This window comes from Chaetura pelagica, unplaced genomic scaffold, assembly GCF_000747805.2.
Source record: "Chaetura pelagica isolate M959 unplaced genomic scaffold, ChaPel_1.0 scaffold3, whole genome shotgun sequence".
NCBI lineage: Eukaryota > Metazoa > Chordata > Aves > Apodiformes > Apodidae > Chaetura > Chaetura pelagica.
Window position 1 is genome coordinate 10,035,121 of NW_009952974.1, and position 24,193 is coordinate 10,059,313.

Sequence of the window (24,193 nt, forward strand, 5' to 3'; positions counted from 1 at the left end):
GAAGACAATACACTGACCCAACCTCTTGCTCAACCTTTGAGTTGAGAAAGCATCTTACAAATGAATCGCATTATCTCTAGCATCTAATTATTCTTTCAAGCCTCAATCCAAGTGATAATATTCAACTTCAGAATAAACAGATCTTAATATTGCTATTTGAAATAAACAGCAGTTAACCAAAATGACAGGCAGCCACTGAGGGCTGCTCCAGACTGTTCTATGAATGGTGCTCCCCGCAGCCACTTTCTTTTTCCACTTGATCTGTTAGAATGATGCTACACACACAAATAAAGGCATAGTATAAATGCAGGCTTCCAGTAAAAACCTGCCTTCTCATCTAAAATTCAGGTAACACTGCTCACAAGAAATTTAGACTTTCTAACCACTTATGTTCTTTACAATTTGCACCAGTGACTGATGCTTTATCCCTACCATGTATGCATTCTCCTCATTCACAAAATACTATGGTTAGAATCTGGGATAAAAGTGAAAGAAGGGATAAATGTAAAGGCATTGCAAACTTTCATAGGGTTTTTTATTGTCCCCTTTACCTGCTGTAATGAACCAATGGCTTCATCAATCTTCTCCATTTTGCTGTAAATTTTTGCCAGAAGCACCTGGTAACGTCCATCTTCCATCAGAGAAGACAATTCATTGACTGCAAGAATTACATTAAACAAACATGATTTTTCTACTAACAGATCCTGGTAAAGACAAAAAAAGACAAAGCTCTCCACATACACCAGAAAAGAGCTTCTGTGAAACGTTCACAGCTTGATCTTAAGTATTTAGGATTGTGATTTGATTTGCTGTGTTGTTAGTGGACAGAGTAAACATTACAACCTTTAGATAGACTGAGATTTAAGGGCAAAGAGACTGAAAGATCCAAATAGAACAACAACAAAAAAATTACTATCTTGCCTATTTGCATTATCATAAACAGGCGAGAAAAGCTTTTAAGTGGAAAGGAAATAAAGCCACTTCTGACATTTCTTCTCTAAAACCTCTTTTAAAGTCAATGGAAAATGTCCAAATTGATTCAAGGAGTGCTGCTGTACACTCAAAAAGCTTAAGATTGTCTGATTAAATATCTAGTCAGACCTCAAACAACCTTCCTTGCATTCGTCTGGAACAGACTTAAATACAAATTGTTATTTTAACTAAGTATTTCAGTATCTACTCAAAAAGCAGCAAGCTCCTTTTAGTTAATATATATATACATAAATATATACATAAATAATAACTGAAGAACAAAAGTCCTCCCTGGCTTGCATTAATTTTATCTATTGCCAAAGTGGTATTTTTAAAATAATTCCACAATAATACACAAATGGAGCACGCGGCAGCGCAGAAGAGAGAGCGGCAGCAGCACCGGCAGCGGTGAGAGCTGTTCCTTTAAATTTACTGAGGATTTGAGAGGGAGCCGGGCTTCCCAGAGACGGTGAAGCCAGGGCAGAGCCAGGAGACCCGAGTCTGAGCGGGAAGCCTGCGAGGGAGAGGAAGGCTGACGTGGCAGGGGGTGTGGCTGTGAACGGCGGCAAGGGTTAAAAAGCGGCCATTTGGCAGCCTCCTCTGAGCACGCGGCAGCGCAGAGCAGAGAGCGGCAGCGGCACCGCAGGGCAGGCGCGAGGGCAGGGGGAGAGCAGCGGGGGCCTTCTCATAGCAAGTTTTGTTACACCTAATGCTATTAGTGTTAATGAAAAAAATGCCAAAATGTCAAAACATTTTCTGCAAACTTATTAATACCAGTGCTACAGGATGAGCAGTAATGTCTTCAAACTTAAAGACTGTAGATTTAGATTATATATTAGGAAGAAATTCTTCACCATGAGGGGCATGAGGCACTGAAACAAGTTGCCCAGAAAAGTTGTGAATGCCCCATCCCTGAAGTGTTCAAGGCCAGGCTGGACAGGACTTTGATCAACCTGGTCTACTGGGAGGTGTCCCTGCCCATGCAGGGAGGTTGGAACTATATGATATTTAAGATCCCTTCCAACCTAACTACTCTGATTTAATAATAATAATATGTCTAGGAGTGGGGATTAAGAACTTTACTCCATATTTTGTATTGGGCTTCTGACAACTTTGCCTTTCTATTTACATAAATCAGTAAAAAAACTCCCCTTTGAGCTGTTTTTGAAGACCTGCTAAGATTTTGCTAAGAACAGGCCTTTTAATTCTCATCAATTTCTCCTCTCTTTTCCAAAGAAAGGACCATGCTTTTACTTCTCTAGAACAGAGAATAGAGAAAGCAGCCTTCAAGACTTATTTTTTTTTTTTCCTTTTTTTTTTTTACATAGGGTCTAAACACTCCATGCAGATTTTGGGAGGTTTTCCCCCAAAATATATACATAGGACCTTTTCCAAGGGCTATTGAAAGGCCTTTAAAAGCTTCTTATTTTAATGATTTTACAGTGGAACCTAAAGAAAAGCAGTGCTGTAAGAAGAGCAAATATATGATTTGACTGAATAGAGAATTTCTAAAATAAAGAAAATACAGGAAAAAATAGAGATAGGTAAAGTGTTCTGGAGTAGAAGAACCAGAACAAGTTTCAATGTGGACTAAACTTGGAAGAATCTTTGAGTCAAAGAGAAGGCTAGACTGAGAAAACTGAGAACTGAAAGGATTGGAAAAGATAATATTATAACTCATGATTTCTTATCCATAGGTAAATCTGTAATGTTTAGAATAACCTCTTTTTGAAGACATACATAATAAAAACAAATGTGGTGGTAGAGAAACAGTTTTGAATTCCTGCAGATTTGCTGAGCTGTGAATTCAGAAAAGGTAAACCTCTGAAAGAGGGAATTTAAAAGCATTTTAAAATGCAACATTTAGATAAAACAAATAAACAAATAAATAAGTGGTTATAATAGAAAAATAAAAATAAAACAAAATATGGGATAATCTGAAATATTCTCTTCCATTTTTTTAAATTTGAACAACAGAAGCTGTTACCTGTCCTACCTTACTCCTAAACACTGAAACCCAGAAAGAAAAAACAAGGGACAAAAAAACCAAACCATTTTACACTCCTACAAAATTACACATATTTATATTTCAAAGAATCATTGCATTCTAATTATTCACAGTACTGCTATGACTTTTCACTCTACTTTGAATTTCTTCCCCTTAATAGCAAGTCTCCTTGCTTTCTCTTTTAATGTAGCAATACTACAGAATCTAAAAGAAGAAAGGTAAAGAAAGAGAGAAAGAAGGATAGACTGAGAGTGAAAAGCCTGACAACTGTGTAACAAACAAGAACATAGTAGAAAAAAAATGTATTGTACTGAAGCTGAAAATTCTTTTTGAAAAATGTCAGAAGACCAGGTAGATTATTAAGCAATACAGTAAGATAATTATTTGTTTGCCTTGTTTGTACAATATTAACTACCTAATTTGTAAGGCATGGTGATAGAATTTAAATGCTAATAAAATCTTAACTGAGCTGATGTAATCACAACAAAACAGATTTTATATGAGTACATATCCTGTGTGGAAGGAACAAAATACCCAGCAGGACCAGAACCCTGGACTTCCACAGGGCAAACTTTGGTCTCCTCAATCATCTATTAAGGGAAATCCCATGGGACAGGGTGCTAGAAAATAAAGGAGCTCAAGATAGCTGGTCAACATTCAAGGACCACTTCTTGCAAGCACAGGATCAGAGTGTCCCAATGGTTAGGAAATCTAGTAAGGGTGCTAGGAGACCTGCATGGTTAAAGAAGGAACTACTGGGCAAACTTAAGTGGAAAAGGAAAATCTACAGATCATGGAAGGAGGGGCTGGTCACGTGGGAGGAATATAGGACTGTTGTCAGAGGATGTAGGGAGGCAATTAGGAAAGCTAAGGCCTCCTTGGAACTTAACCTTGCAAGTCAGGTTAAGGATAATAGAAAGGGCTTTTTCAAATACATAGCTAGCAAAACTAGCAGTAGAGGCAATATTGGCCCATTGAGGAATGAGGTGGGAGCCCTGGTGACAGAGGATATAAAGAAGGCAGAGGTGCTGAATGCCTTCTTTGCCTCTGTCTTCACTCCTGCAGGGTCTCCCTATGAGCCCCAGATTCATATAGCCCCAGAAGAAGTCAAGATAGAGGAAGAGTTTGACATGGTAGATGAGGATTGGGTTAGGGATCAGTTGAGTAATCTGGACATCCATAAATCAATGGGTCCAGATGGAATGCACCCAAGGGTGCTGAGGGAGCTGGCGGAGGTCATTGCTAGGCCACTCTCCATCATCTTCAGTAAGTCATGGGCAACAGGTGAGGTGCCTGAGGACTGGAGGATAGCAAATGTCACTCCAGTCTACAAGAAGGGCAAGAAGGAGGACCCGGGTAACTATAGACCGGTCAGCCTCACCTCCATCCCTGGAAAGGTGATGGAACAACTTGTTCTTGTGACTATCTCCAGGCACATCAAGGACATGGGGGTCATCAAGAGCAGTCAGCATGGTTTTATCAAGGGTAAATCATGTTTGACTAACCTCATAGCCTTCTATGAGGAAATTACTAGGTGGATAGATGATGGTAGAGCGGTAGATGTGGTTTATCTTGATTTCAGTAAAGCATTTGACACCGTCTCCCACAGCATCCTTGTAGAAAAGTTGATCAGGTATGGGTTTGGTGATCAGGAAGTGAGGTGGATTAGGAACTGGTTGAAAGGAAGGAGTCAGAGAGTTGTAGTCAATGGGGCAGAATCTGGTTGGAGGTGTGTGACTAGTGGAGTCCCACAGGGGTCGGTACTGGGACCGGTGTTGTTCAACATCTTCATCAACGACCTGGATGAGGGTATAGAATGTACCCTCAGCAAGTTTGCTGATGACACTAAGCTGGGAGGAGTGGCTGACACACCAGAAGGCTGTGCTGCCATTCAGAGAGACTTAGATAGGTTGGAGAGTTGGGCGGGGAGAAACATGATGAAATTCAACAAGGGGAAGTGCAGAGTTTTACATTTGGGGAAGAACAACACCATGTCCCAGTACAGGTTGGGGGCTGAACTGCTGGAGAGTAGTGTAGGTGAAAGAGACCTGGGGGTCCTGGTAGACAGGAGGATGACCATGAGCCAGCAATGTGCCCTTGTGGCCAAGAAGGCCAATGGCATCCTGGGGTGCATTAGAAAGGGTGTGGTTAGTAGGTCAAGAGAGGTTCTCCTCCCCCTCTATTCTGCATTGGTGAGGCCACATCTGGAGTATTGTGTCCAGTTCTGGGCCCCTCAGTTCAAGAAGGACAGGGAACTGCTTGAAAGAGTCCAGCGCAGAGCTACGAAGATGATTAAGGGAGTGGAACATCTCCCTTATGAGGAAAGGCTGAGGGAGCTGGGTCTCTTTAGCTTGGAGAAAAGGAGACTGAGGGGTGACCTCATCAATGTTTACAAATATGTAATGGGTGAGTGTCAGGGGGACGGAGTTAGGCTTTTCTCGGTGATGACCAGTGATAGGACAAGGGGTAATGGGTGTAAATTGGAGCATAGGAAGTTCAAGGTGAATATCCGAAAAAATTTTTTTACTGTGAGAGTGACAGAGCACTGGAACAGACTGCCCAGGGAGGTTGTGGAGTCTCCCTCACTGGAGACATTCAAAACCCACCTGGATGAGTTCCTGTGTGATGTACTCTAGGTGACCCTGCTCTGGCAGGGGGGTTGGACTAGATGATCTCTCGAGGTCCCTTCCAGCCCCTAAGATTCTATGATTCTATGATTCTATGATAAAAGCCACTAAAATCTATGCTTTATCTTAATGAAAATTTAAAAAAGAAACTTATATCAAGCTATGCTCTATCAGCAAGCTGTCTTCAAAGTGCTGTGATTGTGATATGCAACTCTGAATCAGAGATTAGGTCATGCAGCCAACCATGCCAGATCATTCCCTCTAGTAGATTTCTTATACACGTAATTTTTGTTTCAACAAAAAAGAATATTTCAGCATTGCTAAAAGAAAAAAAAAGAGATATTCAACTGTTCAAGTTTTCCCAATCAGCCAATGAGATTTACTTTCATTTCATGTAGAGAATGCATGCACATCAAAGATGTACAAAAAGGATATTGACTTAAAATACTTATTGCTTCATTGTATGATGGAAGAGAAGATTTTAAAGTACATGGGGCAAACTATATTTACTGGTAAGTTATCCCTCCACAGCAAAAGATCAAATTAACCAGATTCTCAAAGGTTAAACTAAGACAAGAATATAATGATAAATTGGATTTTTTTCTCAGTAAAAAGCAAGAAAACAATGCCTTGCACAATACATAAGAACAATAAAATAGGGACTTAAGAAAAAGTTTCAGAGGGGCCTAGTAATAAGACTTGATAGTAACAGTTTCTGTATTCAGATAGCCACAAAGGTTAACATATATCATTAAACCACTGCAAAAAGATTTACTTAATTCAGGGTACAGCTCAATAGTTCACACTAAACACCTTAAAGTGTAATTGTCGTTTTAAAAAAAGGGAAAAAAAACCACAAGAGTTGTAGCTTTGCAAATGCATATTCCTAACATATAAGAGTCCTAAGAGACATCTTTAACCAGTTTGATCTCTATGCTGTAAAGGAGACTGGGTAGAAATTATAACCTCAACAACCATTCTGTGCCATTCCCTAACAGCAGAGAATAACTCATCTATACGCAATCAATTCATAATCAGAATATTTGTTAGCACAGAAGAGTAAGAACCTTGTATGTGTAGAGCTCTGCTATTGTGTTTACTGACATCTGTCTGCTATTACAGATGTTCCAAATTGAGAAACCCCAGCAAAAGCACCTTGAAATCTAAGGGAAATTTATTTCAGAGTGCATTTCTCATTTATCACTTAATAGTTTCCTGTAGTTTACAGCTCAGAAACAATTTACATTAGACTTGTTTACTTTTTCGAATCATGCAGAAAACACAAACAACAGTAGAAATTGTATGTTTTGTTGTAAACTAGTAACACCCCTACCAGGCTCATGATCTAAAGCTTGCTGAAGTACATTTTCTGCCTTTTCATACTGCTTCAGTTTCATTAAAAGTTCAGCCAAATCATAGCAAAGGAAATTCTGCTGACCACTTTTCAATGCAGCCTCATAGTAACTGATTGCCTAAAATGAAGAAATAAAAAATATTAGTATTATTTAAAAGACTAAAGAAAACAACCTTGCTACTTAAGTATTTAATGGTTGCTTCAAGTTTTCTCTATTTTCTTCACTTCTCTTGTAACCACGTGATTTCTAATAAATACTCTATTAAAAAGATAATATTTAGTTGCAAGTACAGGCTTTCAAAAATGTAATGCCAAATTAACGATAACTAGAAAAACTAGAGCCCATATATTGATAAACATGCATTTACATAGCATAACCACATATGGAGACTATTTAAGAATGTTATATTAAAAGGTTCAGCAAGATGTAAACAAAACATAGAAGACTCAAGTTGAAGATTCTTGCATCTAAGTAGAAAGAGTACACATCACACCATTTCCCCATTACAGCCCTGCTTCCTTCCTTCCCAGGATGTCCCAAAATACCTTCTTCCCTCCATTGTCCTGTGAAAGGGTCAGAGAGCCTGACAGACCTGGTATTTTGAAGGGGATCTACAAACTTACTCTCATGGATAAAAAATCTGTTTAGTGTTTTAAAGTGAAATGCCTCTTCTGCCCAGCCTGAAACAAAATGACACAAAGCCCATATTGACAATAAAGGACGCAATACTTAATTAACCTATAAAAATACTTGCAGAATACCTTTGAATAGTTGTGTGTTTTGATTAGGGCTTTTCCAATTTTTCTTGCTAAAGCTGGATCTTTTGGATTTTTCTTCATGGCCTGCTCATAGACTTCTATGGCTTCATCAGGCTTCAACAGTAAAAGATAAAAACAGAGAAGGATTAAGATAAAATTATGAAGATAACAAAATCCGGTAACACCTCCAGGAATTACTGCCACATACTATAGTTCACAAGCTATGACACTTCTGAGGGAAGAATGGTCACTATGAATTTGCAGAAAGTGTAAAGCCCATGTATCTTTACATTTTCATGCTGAAAGACAATATGGAAAAAACTTGGCAAACAAGTGAGTTTTATTTTTTTTTCCACTGACACTTCTCTACTACTATTTTTGCCAATTAACAAACTCACACAAACTTATTACTGTGTTGGACAATAAAAATCTATTTCTCTCCTCTAACCATGTTACAGCAGATCTAAACAAATTCCTTTTTGCTTTATAATTCTTTATTAAGGAAAAAAGCACACAAAAACATTAATAAAGAACTGTTCATCACCTACACATTCCTAAACCAGTAAATTATTAGTTGTGTGTCCTAACACAATCTAGTCTTTCAAATATTAAACACGTATCCTTCAAATTCCTATGTTCATATGACTAAATTGTATTCTACAAGTACTGAATAACATTATCAGTTCAAGAAAGCAAAGGAGGTAAGAAATCTATAGGTATTCAGTAATACAAAATTTGTAAATAAAACTTTCAATATAAGAACTGTTACCTAGAATTATTCTAAGCTTCAGAACTTTTCTAAACATCTCCTACTTCTGTCTGAATATAATTTAGCTCTCACTTTAGATTTTTGTTAGTCTTATTGGTCAGTGTTCTTCTAGATAAAATTCTCTCCTTGACTTTCATTCAGTTATTAGCAGAAATGCATTTTCAACAGCTTTTTCTTTGAACTGAGCACAGTTACACTCCTAGAGGCAGTTTCTGTTTGGCAACTGCCAATCAGTACTGTCAGCATGGTACATTGTCTCAACTTGCCAAAGTCAACAAATGATTCTATCATTCTTTTAATCTCTACAAAGCACTTACCTCTTGAATATTCATGTATGCATCCCCAAGAAGAAGAAAAGTATGAGCACTTGGCAGCTTTTCTACCAGGTCCCTAGAAATAGAATACAAAACCTAGCTCAATATTTAACCGTCAAAACTGGTACATAAACAACAACAAATAGGGCACAACTTTTATCCTTGCCAGCTTTTAGTTTTTCTTTATTGATGAAAATAGAACAAAAAAAAATCCAAGGTATCTTTCCAAGACAGGACTTCAAATTACTGTTTAAAATGTTACATCACTTACTCAAATGAATTAAGTCACTAGATATTTCTGATTTACTTTAGTAGAAGGGTAAAAAATAAGCTTACCCTGCTACCATTAAACACATAGGAAAACACACACACACCACAAACTTTTACCTATAGCAGCCAGCATATAACTTCTTATCTTTCCTGTACTGAAGATAAATATCTGCCATTTTTTCTTTAGCTTGTACAAAGTAAGGCAGTTCAGGTGTGATATTTCGGAGCACAGTCAAGGCTTGTTCAATATCTCCTTGAGCAATTGCCAGATCTGTAGTTGCAATCACTACTCTGAGTTCCTCTGGAGTTCCAGAAAATTCATTAATGGCTTCTTGCAGTACTATAGCAGCTTCATGCTGCAAATAATAAAATCAGTAGAATTAATTTATTTCTTGCTGTTGAACAGCCAAAAATAATGACAGCAGAAGCAAATCAAAGTCTGGGGTCATTATACAAACCAAAGAAAAAAATCCAATCCACAGTATCAATTTATTTTGCTAACACATTTTAAATGGGTTTGTTATCATCTTGATTTTGTACATAAAATGTATGTAGTACGAGCTACCAGCAGAAGTCTCAGTAAAGAAAATAACATTTGTTCTGCAAAAATACAAGATCAATGCCTTCAGCACAGTGCTCTTATAGGTCCTCCATTAAGCTGGATGACCAAGGACAGCTTCTAACTACATGACTATATGGCTTCTCTTATATTCTTACACATATATAGTGTCCTACTGCTTATTAAGATACAGCTGATAGTAAGGATGCTGCTACCAAAGATAAGGACATGATCCACAAATACTTCTAATAGCATTCTGACAGCAAAACAGGAATCTACATGCCATGAAATGACAATCAACTTTATCTCCTCAAAATTAAAAGGGGTTTTGTAGACTCAAAGTTGAGCCCCTGCAAGTAGGTGGCTTGTTGTTCTTTCTTCTTTTCTCTGTACAACTTAAGATACACTCTTCTGCTAATGGGAGGAGAAAATTATTTGCCATCTTACCAGTTCCCCATTCAAACGATGAGCTTCTACTAACTCTAGGAAGACAGACACACGATCACTTTCAACAATTTCAAGTATTTTTCCTTTAGCTTTGGAGGAAGCTGTAGTTTTTCTCATTGCAGGCAAATTCTTTGCCATCTTTAAGGTCTTAATAGCTTCTGATAATTCTCCCATCTTCTTCTGAGCTTGGGCCTTAATTAAGTGATAAATGGGATGTTCCCTCACCTAAAAAAATACCAAGAGATAAGGAATTCCCAAATTTTACTTTATGCATAGTATTCAAACTCCTTGAAATATTTTTTTTTCCTAAATATTGACCTCTATTCCTTTTTCCTCCTAATATATCCAATTTCAATTTCAGTAGTTTCCCTATGAAAATATTAGAATTTTCAAAGACTGCAAACTCGCAATTAAATTTTTAATTAAAAAAGAAAAAATATTACATGAGATGAGACTTTGGGATAGAAAAACATTTATTACAGCATTATTTGAAACTAGAATGAATTTTTTTAAGAGATTATGAACATCTTCCACACTGCTGTATGCACACTTCATCAGACTGTTCATTAAAAGTATACAATCATCATTTGGCACAAGTCCCGCCTGCCATTTTTCCACCTTCTTCAAACATACTTCACAGGAAAAGGAAATCTCAATAAGGGAAATGTAATACTGTATAAAGGTTGCTAGCACCTCAGTGTCTCAAGTATACAGCTAATCTTCAGTTTTCTTGCATCCCTTGGAAGAAGCCAAGATGGGAGCATGCTTGCAAGGAAACAGTAGTTTCATATTGCAGCTAAGTTCTGTCAAGACTCTTACAAACACAGACCTAGTTAAGTGCTGTGTAGACTGTTCCCAACCCAGTGTTAATTCTACATAAAGTTTCACTGATGTCATCAAATCCAAAATCCCATACTACAATGTATTAGCCCCAAGAAATAAAACTGGCCATGACCACTGCAAAGCAGTTCAAGTTTTCATAAACAGTGCTTAATTTACCAATTTTGCTCCTGAAGGGACAGAAAAGATGGACAAAGATGTAACATGAATAGAAGAGAGCACAGCATATAGCTCCTCTCAAAACTTCAGAGTGCTAAAAGCGCCATGAATTGTCACGAGGTAACTACAGACTTCTGATCCCCTCACACATCTGTGCAGATTTTGATCAGCAATTATATATCTCTGCAAAAAGCCCAGAAACAACACTGGATCACTCTTAAGTGCTTCTGTGCTGGCTTTTGATGGCTGCTGCAAAGTTAGTCTGGAATTATAAATTCTGTTTATATAACAAGTTTTTAACATTTATGTAAGAATTTGAGAAAAAGCTGTCATTTCTTTATTTTGTATATTAAAATGTTTTCAATATATTGTAATAAGGTATTAAGTTTGTCTTTTGGGAATTTCTAATAAATATTCAGACACCACATTTATATAAACATTTAGATATTAAACCTGCACTGGAAGAGTCCTAAAAAGTTCATTTTATAAATTATTCTACACCTAAGCATACAAATTTGTATCATGGACTGAATAAAATGGTTTCATTCTTCTGGCCAACTAACCTCAAAATTGTAGCTCAGACAAAGTTCCAAGGATTGAGAACATAGTTTGGTATTGTTTTGTGCCAAATACACCTGGGCCATCAGTAAGTGTGCATCTGCATAAGAAGGATTCCTTTCAAGACAGTAATGTAGATGACTATGTGCTGCTTCGATATCCCCTAGGAAGTCAAAAAAGGGAAAGTGAAAAAGTAGTTGATATGAAATACAAAAGTTAAATATAAAGCTTGCATTATTCACCTATTTTAAAATTTATTTTTAATAAGTATAAATATTTAGTGAATAAACTTGTTTATGAAGTATTAAGTGACTATGAAATGAAAACAAAACCAGATTAAAGGTATGATTTTTCCCATTGTTCCAGTAAGTCATCTTCTTTGGAAGCAATAGATAAATAAATTCTATATTTATGTGCTTGTACAATTAAGATACATTCACAGAAATAAAAAAAAAGGCAGTGCTAATGAGCTGTAATGTAGTGAAAGAAAAATATTAATTACTATTTTAAAGTGTGAAATCAATTTTTTATATAAAAGAAATTAAAGAGGTGGCTAGCTAACCATTCATGTAATGATTACCTGACAAGTATTTCACTTTTGCAATTAAAAAGACAGCTTGTTGAAGACCAGGGACAGTTTTTACCACAGTTTCAAGAGCAGAGGCACAGTGCTTGAGAAGTGGTGTCGGAGACTGCCCAGGAATTCCTGCCTAGGAGTAAAAAAAAAATAGAACACCAACAAAAAACAGCACTTCAGTTGACAGGTTTTGGCCTTACATTAATTTCAAGCCCAAACTTCACTTTAAACTGAAATGACAAACAGCAAAGCATAGTTATTTTCTTCAGTCCAAAAAGCTGAAAGCTGCCATTGTGAAGAAATATATATTTTAAATTTGAGAGGGCAACTTCTTCTTATCAGCAGGAACATGAGACAGCCTCATGGACTGCAAAGATGATGTAACACTGTCAGACTTGACATAAACTGAAGAGTCAGTTCAAAAACATTCAGCATACTCTGAATTACCATGCTACGCATCCAACACAATGGTAACATGAACTGGTAAATTTCAAGAGTGCTGAAGTTGGAATGAATGACCATATGGACAAGAAGAAAAGGTTCTGGTCCTGTCCATGCAGTCCTTATTCCATACCACAGGACACATCCCAAACTGCCAGCAACAAACTGAAAACAGCACCTGAGAAATAGCAATTGTCGATTACAAGTACAAAGTACCACATTTTAGTTGCTCATTATCTGAAATGTTGTTAATTTGCCTCCATTACTTTAGCTAGTTGTTAACTGTCCTACATAAAAAAGGAAAAAGTAACCTAAAGATCCTTTTGTTCACAGCTAACACTTCCACAAGACCCATACCCTAGGGAAGCAATAATCCTCTGCTATCAAACTGGAAGCTTCCATCAGCTGGCTAAACGCTTCACTTTCTAATACCCCAAGGTCCTTTTTGCAATAAAGAGATAATGAAACTTCAGTAAAAACTTCTATTTTCTTCTACAATTTTTTTCGATAGACAATAGTTCAGGAAAACCAGTTCTCATTCCAGATTAATAATCATCATTGCTATTAAGTATTTCTAGAATATTCCCCAGAAAATTTCAGGCACCACCTCACAGAAAGACACTTCTTTTTTATCTCCATCTGTGACATGAAACAGTCTTTGCTAATGCTGTTTTAGAATTTCAAACATTACCATTTAATTATGGGAGGTGGGGCAGGGGTAGATTGTAACAACAGAGAACTACTTGTTGGCCAGTAAATTTTATAACTCCACATAAACAAATATTTATGGGACAGTTCAGTAATTAAGACTAGAAATCTGGTAATAACAGGTTAACAAAAGTTGGTTCCCAGCTATTTCAGAAGAATAATCTATTCAAGGAAGACACTACTAGAAGAAACTTTCAATATGTTTCCTCTGCTTTAGAGATGTCAGGTCACCATTCATTTTAAGCTCTACATGCCTCTGTTGACAAAACCAGCACAGGCAAATTTATTCACAGAAAATTAGCCATCTAAGTGAGCAGTTTTTTAAAGAATATTAAGTCCATATTAACTGATCTTTGCCAATACACAAAAGAAAATGAAACAAAGAAACAACACATATATTGAAAAACAAGACTGAACTGAGAAAAATATTTCAAGATATTTCAAGATTAGAATCACCAGTGTGAACATCCTAGCTGCATATTGAGATAGCTCTTTTCACTGTATTTTAGGGTTTCTTGAAGAAAAGACATAACAAAAAAGTATAAATACAGTGTATTAAACCAATATCCTAAGTTCCTCTGGGTGTCATTATTGCAACTTGCTTACTTCACAAAAGATGTATTTACATAGGTTTTTTAGTAAATAGTGGTTTAATATCTTAAACATACTTTTACTTCAAATACATTCATGTTTTATAAGGGAAAATTTCCTAAATCTTTCCTTCATGATTAACTGATCTTAAAGTTAAACCCAAGAATAATTCCTGTTTTCAGACAGACATGATCTACAGTTGCTTACCGGTACTGGGCAAAAATTTAGATATTCCCTGATAATTTCTAGCAAGAAATCCGGGTTTAGTTTTTCAAAATATTCCACACCAAGAGGAAACCCATGCAAAGATGAAAAGTGAGTATCCAGAACATCATTCAATAAGGCAATAACTTCTTCTTGTTTTTTATGTTTTTTCATAGCCAGGACTGCACGCAAGAAAGATAATTCCTACAGAAAAAAATAAATAAAACATTCTCAATATTCCAAGTAAGTTCCTCTGTTAATCATACAATACTACAAAATGTTGGCCATTTCTTCTTATTCTGCAAGCAAATGGCTTGTGTTAGAAAATTAGTCAACACTAAGTTATATTGACAGGAAGAAAACATGACATTTAGATTTAATGGTGCTCCATTAAGAATACTCTCCTCAAGTGTCTGAAATCTAGAATGTGAAGTACCTAATAGACCACATTTCAGATTGTAATTGAAGTAGTTTAATGAAGGAAGACGTCTCCTACCCCAGATTTCCCAATGGATTGTTGAATTTCATTAAGAAACTCCAACTGTTGCTCTGCATCTTCTAACTGCCCTTGTATTAGCTGACAACGAATAATTCCTGTAACATATTTAAACATTTTTATTGCAGTCTCATATTCCTAGTCAAGTACATGCTTTGTTTTCCAGAATTTTTTCTCTTCTCAACCTCTTCACAAAGTGGTAATATGAGAAGAAAGGATAGATCAAGATCACACAGTAATGCAGATTTTAATGTACTTAGAAATACCTAGCATTGATGATACACGATTGATACATCATTATACGCAACGCTATAAAGCAGTTTCACGGAAAGACCTGAACCATTACATTACAAAGTTTAAAATAGTAAATCTTCAACTGGTTCTAGAGTAAGGAGAAGCACCACAAAGTACAGCTTCTACATTCAGTACAAGACAGAATTAAAACAAAATAATAAAAAAAAAATTCACACATGATCAACCCCACACGCAAGCCACTCCTGCCCTTGAAATTTTTCATACTGTGTGAAGTTTCAGATTAGAAGGCAAATGGCATAGTCAAACAGATAAAAGGCAGGGGCAAAAAGTCCATGAAGTAAAGATGCCATATTTCTTCTCCATTTTCACGACAGCTACTGGACTTCGTTAGAAGTACTTTTCTTTTCAAAGACCTTACATATACATCAGAAGTATCAGGTATTTTGACTTTATCATATTTTTCAGTATAATTGACACATATTGAGCCATGGACTCCCTGTTCTATTAACGGCCCTTGTTTATTTTTATTTTTGTAGGGCTTAAGAGTGTTCCAGCTTTCAGGCATTCTGGTAGTTTTTCCTAGATTTTCCTAGTAACAGCAGTAAAACCTTGATTGGAAAAGCATCACTTGTGCCTTAAGACCAGTAAAACCCAAAAGAAATTGTAACATCTTACCAGTTACTGCAGAAACACTTGTTTCATCAAGTGTCATAGCAGTCTTGAACCATTTTAAAGCTTCTTTCACCTTCCCTTGTAAAGTCATTTGGTAGCCAAGTTCAGTAGCAAATTCTGCATTATCAGATGCCAATTCAGCTGCTCTTTCCACTAAGGCCTGTGTGTGCTGAAGGATAAGCTGGTTCCGGCCACACTAATGGCAAGAATAATCTTTTAATGTAAGGTTTTTCTTATTTTTCAGATTCACTTAGAAAAACTCACTGCATATTGCCGTAGCATTAGAGACAACTATATCTCATAAAAGGCTAATATAATCTGTAATAATTCCAAAAAACTGTGGCATTAAAGTGTGCTGGATTTAAACATATATACAGAACACCATACAATAGTTGATAGTTGCTTTGAATGCTTCCTTAAAATGATACTTATATATATAAAGATTAAAGAAACCTTTAGCTTCAAAGCTGCATGATTAACTTTGTCACTTTCCTATATTAAGAATGTGGCTGGTGGACATTTGAGTATACTTTCATTAGAAACCTGTTCTTCATTTACAAGCAAGCAGTAAAAACATTTTTAGAATGAGATGACTTAAGTATTTTAAATCACACTGAATGTAAAACCTCAAAAATGTAGTTACCAAAGGCTACTCAGGTAATCTATTTGAATTGTCTGCAATCTTCTGCTTTTTAGTAGACATTTAGCATCTGCCTACAAAAATAAAACAAGAGCCAGAATATACAAATAGTTGTATGCTGCTAAAGAAAAAAAGCATACTCACTGTTCTACTGAAAGCTAAAGCCATTTTACAGAAGAGCAGTGAATTACGTGGTTCTAACCTCCCCAATGCTTTAACTAGGTCTTCCAGTCTTGCTGAAGCCTTGAAGAAAAAGGAGTAATACAGTAAGTAATAGAAAGAATTAACAGATTAGGACAATTGAACAGTTTTCACTAAAAACTTGTCACATTTTTTACTATGCAATATAATTTTGAAATTTAAACTCAAGCTTCATTGCTAAGTGGTAAAATTATTTTGGAATTCCTATAAAACTATTTTGGAACAGAAAAGTGACAATAAAGTAGATCACATGTCCCCTATGCATGCTATAAAAAAGAAAGACTTAATCTGATACAACAGAAGGGTCCCATAAAGACAGCTGAGGTATCAGATGTGTGAAACTTGTTTGGGCTTCAGTGTGATATAGACACTTGCCCAAAACCAAAGCACTTCCAGATGCTCAGACCTTTAACATCACTGTATCTCAAACCACCTAGAGTACCTTAGATGTTTCTGGGGTTACAGTAATAAGGCACATGCTTTTCTAAAATGTGATTTAAAAGTAGACACCTGATTCATGTTCAAATGTCATCACTTTTCAAATTTTTTTTCCTAGACATGGATTGTAGTCACATGTGACACTTTACACCAGAATCTTTTGTTTACTTCCTACAATGTGCAGCAATTTTCATTCCTGGATGGCTTTACTGAATTGGAGTCAGTAATTGTTTCTGTTTCTCCAGATTTCCTATGATTTTTCATAATAAAGACTTAAATTTTATTACAAATACACTAATGACTGCAATAACTAAAAATGCGTTAAACCGCCTAAACCACCTTTTCCTCTAGAACTTGAAAAAACCTAAAAAACAATGAAAAAAACTTCTTTTTTTGCTAAATCTCCACTTTTACTACACCAGAAATTTTACAAAATGAGAAAAAGATATTTAATGTTTTTTCATTTCAATTTAAATAATGTACTTTAAAATTTCCTGAAAAAATGGTAGGAACACCATATATATGACATAGATACATAGATCCGTGTGCAGAAAAGAATTTTTGGAGTAGAAGGAGAAGTTGAAGAAAATTCTTAGTTAATAAAAGCCTCAGTAATTGTCAACAACGGTTAACAAAGCACAGGTTATACAACCTAACATCACAGATTGTTGTTAAGTAGCTGTGATGCCCTTCCAAAAATGTATCATAACAAGACCTCATTATTTCCATTATTTCAACTAATAAAATACTTGAAATTAATGGAAGGCTCACAATAGCACAACAATTTATCAAAGAAGCATTTAAACAATGGAAGATTGATTTGATGATTAAATCAACACGATTCAATTAACTGTCCAGAGGAGACTGGTATAAAATAGTTTCCTCTGGCATCCAGAAAACACACCAATATGCTAGAGCAGCACTTTGAGTCAGTATAAGTGACTACACCTCTAACGGCAGATAAGTAGTGTAGCACAGGATTAGGCAAAGTGTATCAGGAGAAAACATAAAGACCGCATCCAGTCCCTACAAAGGCTGTGTTATACTCAACATTTCTGCTAATAAAAAGCCTTACCTCAGATATATTTCCTTCCCTGCACAGGTAATACAGGGCCTCCATTCTTATGGCTTCTAAATTAAGAGCATCTTTCTGCAGTAGCCTAAAGCCAAACAAAAGTTGAATGTAAAGAACTCAAAAAAAAAAGAAATCTTGATCAATCATCTGTTTTCATCTAAAAGGGGAGTAATATAACATGCATCGCACAGTTACTAAGTCATAGCCCTCAACTGAAAGAACAGCTTTGTTACTTCGTGTCCATCTCAAAAAAGATCCTCTTCCATCCAAAATAGATTAATATATTGACGTAGTATCCTTACAGAACTGCAAGGCTGGGTTATAACAAAATTTAGTTCAGTTTTGTTTTGTTTTAAAAAAACTGATTTAATTAATTCAAATTGATTAAAAATGAATGGAAGCCTATCTACTTTTTTTTCAAAGTGTTCTTACATGATAAACATGGCAAGAGTACAATAAGTGGTGTGCTTCTTCATACTCAACCTGTGTGCCGTTTCAACTGCCTGCTCCCAGTCCTGCAAGGCTAGTTGTAGCTTCATTTTCTTTATGAAAGCAGGAATAAAGTTTGGAAAGTTTGCAATTATCTGGTTCACAATTTCCAGAGCGACTGAATAGTTCTGTCGGACCTCAAAATATTGTGCCTAAGAAGAAAAATTACATCAAAAGCCTGTACACTTATATATGTGAGAAGATTCAGTTCTTTCATATAGAAACCAAGAAAAAGAGGTAGTGAGCAAAAAAAAAAATTATTTAAGTAATAGTTTTACTTCAGCATCAACCACAACTAGTGACACTGCAACAAACAGCAAAAGATGATGTGTGAAACCTGGTGTGTGGTAAGCACTCTGTAACAAAGGTAATAGAAGCATTTACAAGTTACTAGCCACTTACATGCAAAAAAAAGACAGATGTAGCTGAAGACTAAAACTGTTTTACTAGGTTTCAAATAATTTTTATAAAGCATCTCATAATTTTAGGATATTGAACACAACCCACAGCAAACTTTTTTTTTTTTAAATCCTGAGGTATGTAGCATCTAAAAACCCACACTCAGTAGGTCACTGTTGTTTTTGTCAGAATAAACAGTTTTTTAATTGTGAAGCAATTCACCGGGTACTCCAAATATACAACTACTTCAGAAATATGAAGTATCGCAGTTTTAAATTAATCCAAGCAGAAATCAATTTAGGGCTTAAATCTTCAATTTTGCTTTTATGCTTAAGATATACTTACCATAATCCAGGTGACCACATGCATCCTGGTTTTTTTTTCACATTTTTGAGTCAGAAATGGTGCAAACATACTAGTTTCTGAGAGTTAATTTTTTAAGCCATAGCAAGATATCTGCCTGATTAAAATCTAATAGCAGCAATTACATTGAGACATTGGTAATTGAACTCAATAGTTTGTGTGGAGCCACGCACACATGGCTAACCAAACACCAACATTGGAAATATTAGAAATATAGATGTGGGAATAAACAGCTACCAGCTCCACTTTATAAATAAACATTAAAAAAACATTTTTAAAAGAGTGGAAATCATACTAAGTGAAGCAATATAGCACTGCAGCACTGTTTTATGCCAGAGAAATGTAACAATACAACAAGAACACTCCAGAAATGCTTAGTTGTGCATATGGTAACAAACAGTGTACCACAGAACAGGTTACCCAGAGAGGTGGCAGAAACATTCAAGGTCAGTTTGGACAGGGGCTCTGAGCGACCTGATCTAGTTGAAGATGTCCCTGCTTACTGCAGAGAGGTAGACTAGATGACTTTAAAAGGTTCCTTCCAATCCAAACCATTCTATGATTACTGCAACCGAGGCAGTAACCCTTTGTCTTTATCTACAAAGAAAGTGAGAAGTCTTAAAAAGCTTGGCTACTCATTAATTACAAACTGTTTTAAATTGACTGCCTGCCAGAGGAAACAGAAGTCTCAGTATGTTTTTATTGTGTTAGCAATCAAATGGTGTGATAACTATTCTATAGGCCTTAAACAATATTTCATAAATACATTACAACTTAATTTCTGCTAAAATCTAGTCTTCTCCTCTGAACAAAAAGAGTATGACTAAGCTGTATTTCTACTCCTTGGATAAGCTAACTCATGGACAGCTTTGCTTAGCATCTCTCTAATCACTATACAATACTTGTATGACATTTGGGAAGCATTAAAGTTATGATGTAAACTTACTTTACCAAGCAGAGCAAAAACATCATTGCCTTCCTGCAGCACTTCATCAAAGTATTTCAAAGCTTTTTTAATGTGAGTTTCTTTCCGACAGGTGACATCAAGCCATGCTTTCAAAATCAGCCCCTGGAAGCAAAATACAAATTGGAATTCTTCCCTAACTAGGTAGTAAAAAAGTATTCTAGATACAGTAGTTAGTATAAATAACCTGCCCTTCCCCCTCCCCCCCAAAAAAATAAAAAGACAAAGTACCTATTTTTAACTATTTTAAATACATATTTTAAATTATAACCAGTCTACAGCATAACCTAAAATGGTAATTCATTCCAGCATTCATCAAATAGCATATTTACTTACAAAATAAAAAAGACCTCAACAATGGCACTTAACTAGTCTAACATGCTCAGCAGACAGAAGAAAACCTCACAGAAGCTATCATATAAGACAGTAAGAACATTTTTTTTATCTATGTGCCTGTCACTCCATTAAAATAGTTATTTCAAATAATTAAATCTTTCAGCTGGAAATATTTCCTCCTAAGCAACATTCCCAAGTAGTGTCTCTTAAAAATACAAGCAAATATTTCAAAACTAAAAAACTTCTTTTTAGAAATTAATGTGATTTGTGATGTCCTGAATTATTTCTTCCTTAGTAAAAATTAGCTAGTAATTAGAAATAACCACCAATTTTAGGAGGAACAATTAAAAAACATTAGTGCGTAGCGCTAGTGTCATAAGAGAACAATCACGCATTCAATTTTAACAGCTCTGCTGTGAAGATGTCTGACTATAAAAATACAAGTTTGTTTTTTCTCTCCTTTAATTGAAGCCAGTATCTCCTTAAAAACAAAACAAAAACAACATGGTAAGTTTTCACAAACCTCACTGAAGATTCTAGTGAATTTTTATGTCTGTATATAAATACAGAAAACACATCAATTTTAAAATAAATTAACATTCAGTAAAATCCTAGGCAATTTTTGCCTTAAATAACTGTTGAAAATTTAAACCCCATATCCTCTGGGTATTTTTAAGTCTTCAGGTTCAAATCAGATGTCTCCCTCTAGTAAAACTATCAAGTTTAGTTTTTGCTAGGAATTACGATGCTCAGTAACAAGCAGCAAAAACAGCATAACTACATATTATTTCTGCTGGTCAATGAAGATCTCTCTTTATTAAGTTAAAATGAATACTTAGCAGACAAAAAAAAAAATACATCACTATGGGAATTCCACTCAGCCCAGTCAAATGAATTTATGACATTTAGAAGGAAAGAATTAGAACATAAAACAGTCTAAGAAAACCTCCAAATAGCAGTGCTGCAGTAAGTCTAGTTTCAAAGTATACACAGTTATTACTATTTTACATCAGGAAAAAAGTTACCTCTTTACCACCACCAGAAATTTTAATCATTCTATCAACATATTCCCGGGCTTTGTCCTCACGACCAAGATGCCACAAAAATAAGCCAGCAAAATAAAGAGCCTGCTGTCCTGCTGTTTTACGTTGCTCCTTAATTTTTGTGTCTAACTCCAGAATAGCATCTCGATCTGAAAAGGTTTTGTTCAAAGCTTTTATTGATAGCATCCCAACATATTACAAAAAAAGCACCAATAAGCCAAGGGCTTCCAAAGCAGACATAATTTTCTGTATTACTGACAAACCAAGAGGCAATCCCTCCCAATTACAAATACTAATCAGATACAGACATAAAAGCCAGAAGTGGGCTCCCATCAACCTGGACATTTGTGCAAGAACCCTGTTATTTTGGAACCTCAGATTTTAGCTGAGACTACTGCCAGAGAAAGAGGAACTTGACAATAAGGTTCTCATTTATATTTGTGTCTGCCAATAAACAGTTAACTGAAGAGCAGACTTAAAATGCTGAACAAAATACTAAGTTCCAGAATCCCTGGAAAAAATTGTGTGTGTCTTATCACTAAAACTCTTTTTCTTACAACCTCATTGTTATTGTCAGTTGCTTTCATCAGATTAATCCACACAGAAATTTAATTTGGTGTGTGGGACTTGCTGCCAAATACTTACTTTTACTCACATTAAATTTCTAGTCCTTTTTTTAGGCACTTCTACTGCCATGACTTTCTCAGACATACTTGAAACACATGATAATTTTGCTGTCACACAGCATTAATCCTGAGGGACTGAAGTAAGAGTCATGTCAGTAGTCAGTGCTGTTTCACATCATACCAAAAGTTACCAGTAACAGTTATAAATCTGCACAGTCAGGAAGACAGCAGGGCAATAGTTTAATGACAACTCAGCTTAGCTGATGAACCATGTTTTTGAGAATATAATTTTTAGCAAAATAATGCCAAGTTCTAGATAGGAAAAATACCAATGTTCACAAATTTTTTTTTCTCCATTTGTAAGGTTGGGTAACTTGAAAGATATAAACGGAGTGATTTTAATAACTTCTTAAATTGCAGTTCTGTTAAAAAGTCCTGATATCAGACTACAGTGAAAAACAAACAGAAGAAGATTCAATTTTATTATTTTTTTTCCAGAATGGATTTTTCATGATGGCAGGTAAATCAGATTTTTTAATATATATTTTTTTTAATTGTTTTAACATTCTGTCTTACTCTTCACAGGTTTGTGTTTTGGTATTTTTGTTTACAATTCTGTTAAGTGTCACTCAAGTCAGTACTAGATACTCTGTCAAATGCAAAGCTGGAATATACATTTTTAAATTAGGTAGAATTAGTCTACACATCTCAGATCTAACATACAGCTGTTTAAAACATGAAGCACTATTGTCTTATTGAGCATACCTGGATTAGGGCTCTTTTTATGGGCATAAATCAGAGCCATCATTGTACAAAGTGACACTTCCTGTTTGTTTTTAATAGACTCCAGTTGTCGAATGCCCTCTTGGACATCACCTAGGGAAAAAGTGCAGAATAGGCTGTAACATTTCAATACAGAGAATATCAGCATCAAACCTCAATCTGACTTAAATATTTCCCTCTCTTTTTTCTTTAGTGTTTTTGGCAGCACTTTCTTCATAACTTCATTATTCACATATCTATTTTCACTAGTTTGTGCCAGTCTTTCAAACAGACACCAGAAAGTAAAAGGCATCTCATTGCAGAGAATTTGAAAGGAGTGATGTGCTAGTTCTGCCAAATGCTATAGATTAAAATAATATTTATTAAGTTTTGTATAGGGCATTAAGCAGCTCTTCCTTTCTCCTGATTCTTTATATAGCCAGAATTTTTGCCTTCTATGAATCTTTTGAGCATCAATAGAAGAGACAATACATTGAAAAACAGGAATGTATGACTAAAACTAAGTCAGGAAGTCTGGGCACAGATCTGACACCTCAAAATCTTTTTAACCCTTCCTAGCACTCTGCTACAGACCTCCCCCACCGTGGGTTACTTGTTAGCATTCTATGACATCCCGGAAATACGGTGTTAGCTTAATTAAACGTCTCAGAACAGTTTAATGAACACAAGGACCCTCCCATTAGGTATTAGATGTCTGCTCCTCTGAGGCAAATTGAAACAACAAAGTCACACGCAGCTGCACTGAAGGGAAGAGATACCAGCTGGAGCAAGCAAATCTGTTGTGATACAACACCATGGAGGTTTGGGCAGGGCTCAAATTCCCTCCAAAGAACCTCTTTACCTGACTCACATCCATGTAGCCACGTAAGAAAAAAACACCACAATAAAAATCGAAATGAAGAGATCCTGCTTATCTCTTCACTTGAGCATTATGCGACCAGTTCCACTCAAACTGGCAGGGTGGGGGTGACAGACCATGGAACACGGGTAATTGTCTCAACATGGGAAACATTCGGACTCTGAAACGCGGCTTCATTTCTGCGCAGTAAAGCCGGAGCGTCGCGACGCAGCGGGCACCCCCCGCACTACCTGTCCTCAGGGCGCCGTAGGCCCGGTAGAACAGGAACACGGGATCGCTGCCCAGCCGCCCCAGCGCCTCCTCCGCCGCGGCCCGGACGTGGTGGAAGTAGCCCTCCTGGCACAGGTAATTGAGCAGCGCCTGCGGGAGAAACGCCCGCGCGTCACCCGGGAAAACG

At 36.1% G+C, this 24,193-nt stretch overlaps 1 protein-coding gene across 1 annotated transcript in view; it reads right to left on the minus strand.

Annotated features, from left to right (window-relative positions):
* The window catches only part of TTC21B (tetratricopeptide repeat domain 21B), a 39,290-nt gene that overhangs the window by 14,498 nt on the left and 599 nt on the right, over positions 1-24,193 (minus strand). Inside the window, exons 2-19 of the mRNA XM_009996290.1 lie at positions 24,027-24,156; positions 22,920-23,030; positions 21,511-21,677; positions 20,132-20,254; positions 18,418-18,575; positions 17,935-18,019; positions 16,365-16,463; positions 15,584-15,776; positions 14,654-14,751; positions 14,161-14,361; positions 12,217-12,346; positions 11,642-11,799; positions 10,080-10,304; positions 9,191-9,429; positions 8,807-8,879; positions 7,724-7,834; positions 6,941-7,079; positions 552-658 (exon numbers count right to left, since the gene is read on the minus strand). Of these exons, the coding sequence (XP_009994592.1) occupies positions 552-658; positions 6,941-7,079; positions 7,724-7,834; positions 8,807-8,879; positions 9,191-9,429; positions 10,080-10,304; positions 11,642-11,799; positions 12,217-12,346; positions 14,161-14,361; positions 14,654-14,751; positions 15,584-15,776; positions 16,365-16,463; positions 17,935-18,019; positions 18,418-18,575; positions 20,132-20,254; positions 21,511-21,677; positions 22,920-23,030; positions 24,027-24,156 (2,547 nt within the window). The remainder of the gene's footprint in view (positions 1-551; positions 659-6,940; positions 7,080-7,723; positions 7,835-8,806; positions 8,880-9,190; positions 9,430-10,079; positions 10,305-11,641; positions 11,800-12,216; positions 12,347-14,160; positions 14,362-14,653; positions 14,752-15,583; positions 15,777-16,364; positions 16,464-17,934; positions 18,020-18,417; positions 18,576-20,131; positions 20,255-21,510; positions 21,678-22,919; positions 23,031-24,026; positions 24,157-24,193) is intronic.